The 5,560-nt window shown below is 35.3% G+C and overlaps 1 protein-coding gene across 1 annotated transcript in view; it reads left to right on the forward strand.

Annotated features, from left to right (window-relative positions):
* Positions 1-5,560, forward strand: part of BIRC6 (baculoviral IAP repeat containing 6) — a 203,808-nt gene that overhangs the window by 75,278 nt on the left and 122,970 nt on the right. Inside the window, exons 35-37 of the mRNA XM_045287023.1 lie at positions 743-958; positions 1,789-1,972; positions 2,546-2,701. Coding sequence (XP_045142958.1) covers positions 743-958; positions 1,789-1,972; positions 2,546-2,701 — 556 coding nt within the window. The remainder of the gene's footprint in view (positions 1-742; positions 959-1,788; positions 1,973-2,545; positions 2,702-5,560) is intronic.

Genomic DNA, 5,560 nt, shown 5'->3' on the forward strand with positions numbered 1-5,560 from the left:
TATTTTGAATTTGTGTGTGTAGTGTAAGGGAATCACGGATCCTGTTTCAGTTTTTGCATCTGGCTATCCAGTTTTCCCAGCATCATTCATTGCAGGGTCTTTTCTTTGTGCATCAAATTCTGCATCCTTGACAAAAATCTGTTGACCACGTATATGTGTGGGTTTGTTTCTGGACACTCTTCCATTGGTTTATGTGTCTAGTGTTACATCAGTAATAGGTTATTTTGATTACTGTATCTTATCACATTGAAATAATCAGAACATATACCATAAACTTAAAAGTTTTATTTGTTTTCTTTAATTGATTTATTAAATTATGTTTAAAATGTTTTAGTAATAGTTTGGATACTGGGAGAAAGATGAGACTTTTTCTCCTGTGAAGAGTTACCGTTTCAGAACCAACAGGGACAGTTCTATCCTGCCCCATAGGGTCGTTAACATTGACTTGATGTCAGTGTTTTTTGAGACTTAGGATACCGGATTCAGTTTAATGCCTTTTCTATAGGAATTTGCTTTTCTGAAATTCTATTATAAATCATGTATAATGCTCCAAAAAAGATGTATTGTTCAAGATAGCTTTTAATAATTTTTTTCTTTGTGAGGCTTACAGTTAACCTGAAAGTTTTATTCATTATAACGCATAAAATTTCCTACCTGAATAGTTTCATTCCATAAATAAATTTGTACTGAACAACTTTTGTTAAATAAATACTGATTTAAAATTGTAAAATTCTACATGCAGCACTTTAAGGATTTAATTAGGCTACGACGGACAGCAGAATGGTCCCGTTCTAATTTAGACACAGAAGTCACTACAACCAAAGAAAGTCCGGAGATTGAACCACTTCCATTTACTCTGGCCCATGAACGCTGTATATCAGTAGTGCAGAAGCTTGTTTTATTTCTCCTCTCCATGGATTTTACATGTCATGCAGATCTGTTATTATTTGTTTGTAAGGTAAGTAATTTTGTGTGTACCTTTTTTGTTGACTGAGACTGATAACCACCTACACTAGTAAAACCGCCCCATACAGATTATTAACGCTCTACAATCTTTCTGGGACCAGATGACCAAGTGTCTTCTATGAGGCCACTAGTTTGAATCACTGACCTTTCATTTAACAGCTGAGGATTAACCAATGTGATACCAAGACTCCTAAAATAAAGTAATAGGTATTTTTTATTTAGGGTAACAAAAAGATTAACAGAAGAAGTTTTTAATTGAGTTTTGGTTTTAAAAAAAAATGCCTCTGAGCTTTCCTTCTATGAGGTTAGTTGCTTAAAATGTGCCTTTGAAAGAGTTTTTAAATTTAAAAATTGTGGTTACTATATATATCTATAGAGATAGATAGATATAGATGATATCTATATCCAGACACTGGGTTTGTGGTTTAATGTAGATTGATACAGATTTTAAATCACATAATATGAATATGATTTTCTTCAACTTAACTTTTTAGTATTACTTAAAGCCATATTAACTAAAATTGGAGATACAGAAGTATAGAAATTAGTGTTTAATTATAGTAATAAAGGGCTTTTAATGCCCTTAAGGCTTTCCTTCTAACATTCACGGGCACTGAAAATATTCTTTAATTTTTCTTTCTAAATTTTAAATTCTGATCTTAAATTTAAAATTTGATTCATGGGATCAAAGTTTTTTGCTTTCCATTTTCAGTAGTTATCTTGATAAAGCTTATCTCATTATTTGAAATTATTACCTCAGCAATTATGTTTTGGTAGGTATCCTTTAAACGTATATGTATGTTTTTATGAAATGTATTACAGGTTCTTGCACGCATTGCAAATGCCACGAGACCAACTATTCATCTGTGTGAAATTGTGAATGAGCCCCAGCTGGAAAGACTCTTACTGCTTTTGGTTGGAACTGACTTTAATAGAGGAGATATATCTTGGGGTGGTGCTTGGGCCCAGTATTCCTTAACATGTATGCTACAGGATATTTTAGCAGGTTTGTCAGGATCTATTTTAAATGAAGTATGTCAAAATAAGCATGTCATTGTCCAATTAGATAATCTTTACAGGAAATCAGAATCCCTTCCTCCTCCAAGGCACAAAAGAACACTTTGCTTTCTATAAAATAACTGTCATGTAGGATTATTTTTGTAATTTTATAGAGCATTTTGCTTTGTTACCAATAATAAAAATGTGTCACTCAATAGCCCTTTATATAAACAATGAGCAAGTAAATCTCTCTGTTCCTCAATTTCTTGACTTGAAAAATAAGATTATGTTTATATTTGTAAAAGGGTACAGTGACAAATTAGTGAATTAATGTATATAGAATGCTTATACAATGACTTTCTAAGCACTTTGTGTTTTTTCCCTATTTACTAGTCTTTGGCATTTGAAAGTAATGCAGTGGGTCCTTTCATTTTGTTAGTTGATGAGGAAAATCTTTGTTAGAACCGGTGGCGTACTTAGGCTATCATTCTCTAAATAAAAGGAAGAAATGAAGCTAAATATGTTTTAGAAGTCGGTGTGTGCATCATTCGAGCTGTTAAGACTATTTTCTTGTATAAAGGAGAATTACTGGCTCCCGTAGCTGCAGAAGCCATGGAGGAAGGACCTGTGGTTGATGATGTAGGTGCAACAGCTGGGGACTCTGATGATTCCCTTCAGCCGTCTTCAGTTCAGTTGTTAGAAACTATAGATGAACCTTTGACACATGATATAACAGGTAACAAAATTTTCAGTTATACTTTATTTTGAAAGCCTTTGATCTCTTTCTATAATATAAAAATATGTTTCACTCATCTGTCAAGTGTGCCCTCCTTTGGTGACTTGAGTGTTGCTGTGGAGGCTTGGGTATTCCTAGAAGTGGTAACTCTGGTATTTAAAATGCAGCAAGCTCACCCATTGCAGAAAGGTTTCATTGGGATTTCTGGCACTATAACAGGTGATATTCTGAAAAGTTTTCATAAGCTGCTCATTGGTGATCTACTTTCAGCCATCCAAACAGATGAGATTCAAAAATGTTTCCAAGAATGGAATCATAGATTTGACAAATGTATTAAGTGTAATGGAGAGTACTTTGAAGAGGATAAGGTTGTTTCTGAGACTTACAGTAAATAGGAAGTCTCAGAAACTCACATGGGTAGTTCTACCCTGTCCTAGGGTCACAATGAGTAAGCATTGACGTGATGGCAGTGAAATTTTTATAGATTTTTTTTGCTGATGTGGCACAACACAAGAAGACAATAAATGATCCATTAATAATCAGAAATTTGAATGTACAATGTCTGAATCTTGAAAAATGAAAGAAGTCAGAAATGGAAATAGAGCAACCTCAGCATTAGTAGGTTGAAAGGGACACATATTAGCCATTTTGAATCACAGTCATTTGGTCTGCTATGATGAGAATGACAAATTGAAGAGAAATGGAATCACATTCAAGGACAAAAATATGTCAAGAATGCATCTTAAGTACAGGATTTCCAATGATAGAATAATTAGCTTATGCTTACAGAGAAGACCAGTTAGTCTGCCTATTTTCAAATTTATACCCCAATTAAAGCATACTTAGTGACATAACAGTAAAGTATTAAAATGAAAGATGCATGGATCTGCATGCAGTTCGAAAACCCCAAGACAAGAACATGTTCAGCTTATCATAAGTTCAAAGAACGGATGAAAAAATTCAAACCTCAAGTTATAATAGTGAAAGATTATAGGGCTAAAATATTGAACAATGCAAGAGGCATCAAAAGAAAATGTAAAAAATATGGAGTTACTGTGTTCCAAAGAGTGGGTTGAATTTCAAGCATTTCAGGATGTGTAGCATCGTAGCCATTCCTGAAAAGCAAGGCTCCAAACTTGACAGAATTCCAATTGAGGTATTTCAACAAATGAATGCAGTACTTGGAAGGGTTCCCTCATCTGTGCCAAGAAATTTGGGATATAGTTTCCTGGCCAGTAAACTGGAAGAGATTTATATTTGTGCTAATTCTATAGAAAGGACATCTAATAGAATGTAGAAATTATTTAATAACAAGCTAAAAAATAGTAGTAGCTTTAGTTCGATGTGTAACTGCTAGAAATTTAAGTTGGCTTCCAAAGAGGACGTGGGACAGGGATTGTCATTCTTGGTGACAGGTGTGTCTTGACTGGATGTCGAGAAGACCAGAACACTTTTACTTGTGTTTTATTAACTATGCAAAGGCATTCACCTAGGTGGACTTTAACACACTATGTATAAAATTGGGAAGAATGGGACTTTTAGAGCACTTGTTCTTATTTAGACCATCTTCGTAGACAACGAGGTGCTCTTTTGAACAGAACAAGTATACAGTACTGCCTATTTTAAATCTGGAAAAGTGTGTCTGGGTTGTACCTTTTCACACTACTGTGTGTTAAATGATCCAGAAACTGGAGAATATGAAGAAGGGTATGGATTACTATCTTCCATTTCACTCACGTTGACACCCATCAACTGTCTCGCCCTTTGCTATATTTTCCCTCCCTTGTCTCATCCCCACTATGGCAAACTCCAATGTCTGTTCCATTTGGCATGGACATCTTTAACTTGTTGTTTTTTTTTCCCTTTGAAAGTGGTCTCCTGCTGTCTGCCCAGTTAAGATTGATTATTTCACTCCACATAATATTCTTTCTCCAGGTCCATCCAATGCATGAATGGTTTTGTGGTTTCATCCTTTTTTCTTTTTTTAAGCATTGCATAATATTCCCGGTGTTTGTACCAACGTTTCTTTTTCAGTTCTACTGATAAGAATTTAGGTTGTTTTCATTTGCTGCTGTGAACAGTGTTGCAGTTAACATGGATATGCTCGTGTCTGTTCATGTTATAGCTAGTAGTTCTTGGGGATATACGATATCCAAGATATGCATTTATATTTTTAACAAAACAACCTTATCACCTTCAGAGTACTCTCCATTACACTTATTACATTTGTCAAATCTATGATTCCATTCTTGGAAACATTTTCGAATTTCATCTGTTTGGATGGCTGACAGCACCTCCCTCGGTTTTTTTTCCTTCACCTCTTGTGCATCATCAAATTGCTGTCCTTTTATGTCCCTCTTGATTTGCGGAAACAAAAAAGTTGAACTGTATGAGGTCAGGTGAGTAAAGTGATTGGGGCAAGAGAAGCATGCTGTTTCCCCCCCCCAAAACTCACACACCAAGATGGCTGCGTGAACAGGTACATTGCCTTGGTGGCAAAACAATTCCCCTGTTTATCACAAATCAGGCGATTTTTGTCACACACTGTTGGTAATCTTTTTCAGAACCTCTAAATGAAAAGCTTGATTATCAGTCTGACCTGGTGAAATGAACTCCAGATGCACTGTACCCCTCACATCCAGAAAAACAAATGGGCATTGTCTTGAAGTTTAATTTCACTTGAATAGCTTTTGGGGGGTGCGGTAGCAATGGCATCTGCCTCTTGCTTGATTGATGTTTGCTTATCTCATCACTGCATGTTTCCAGTCGACATTCTTTTTCTTGATCAGTCAGAACCGAGGCACAAATTTCACAGCAACCCTTCTCATTCTCAAATCTTGCGGTAAAATTTGCTGAACC

The sequence above is a fragment of the Echinops telfairi genome, unplaced genomic scaffold (assembly GCF_000313985.2).
Source record: "Echinops telfairi isolate 266 unplaced genomic scaffold, ASM31398v2 ScPeMD7_10;HRSCAF=50, whole genome shotgun sequence".
Classification (NCBI taxonomy): domain Eukaryota; kingdom Metazoa; phylum Chordata; class Mammalia; order Afrosoricida; family Tenrecidae; genus Echinops; species Echinops telfairi.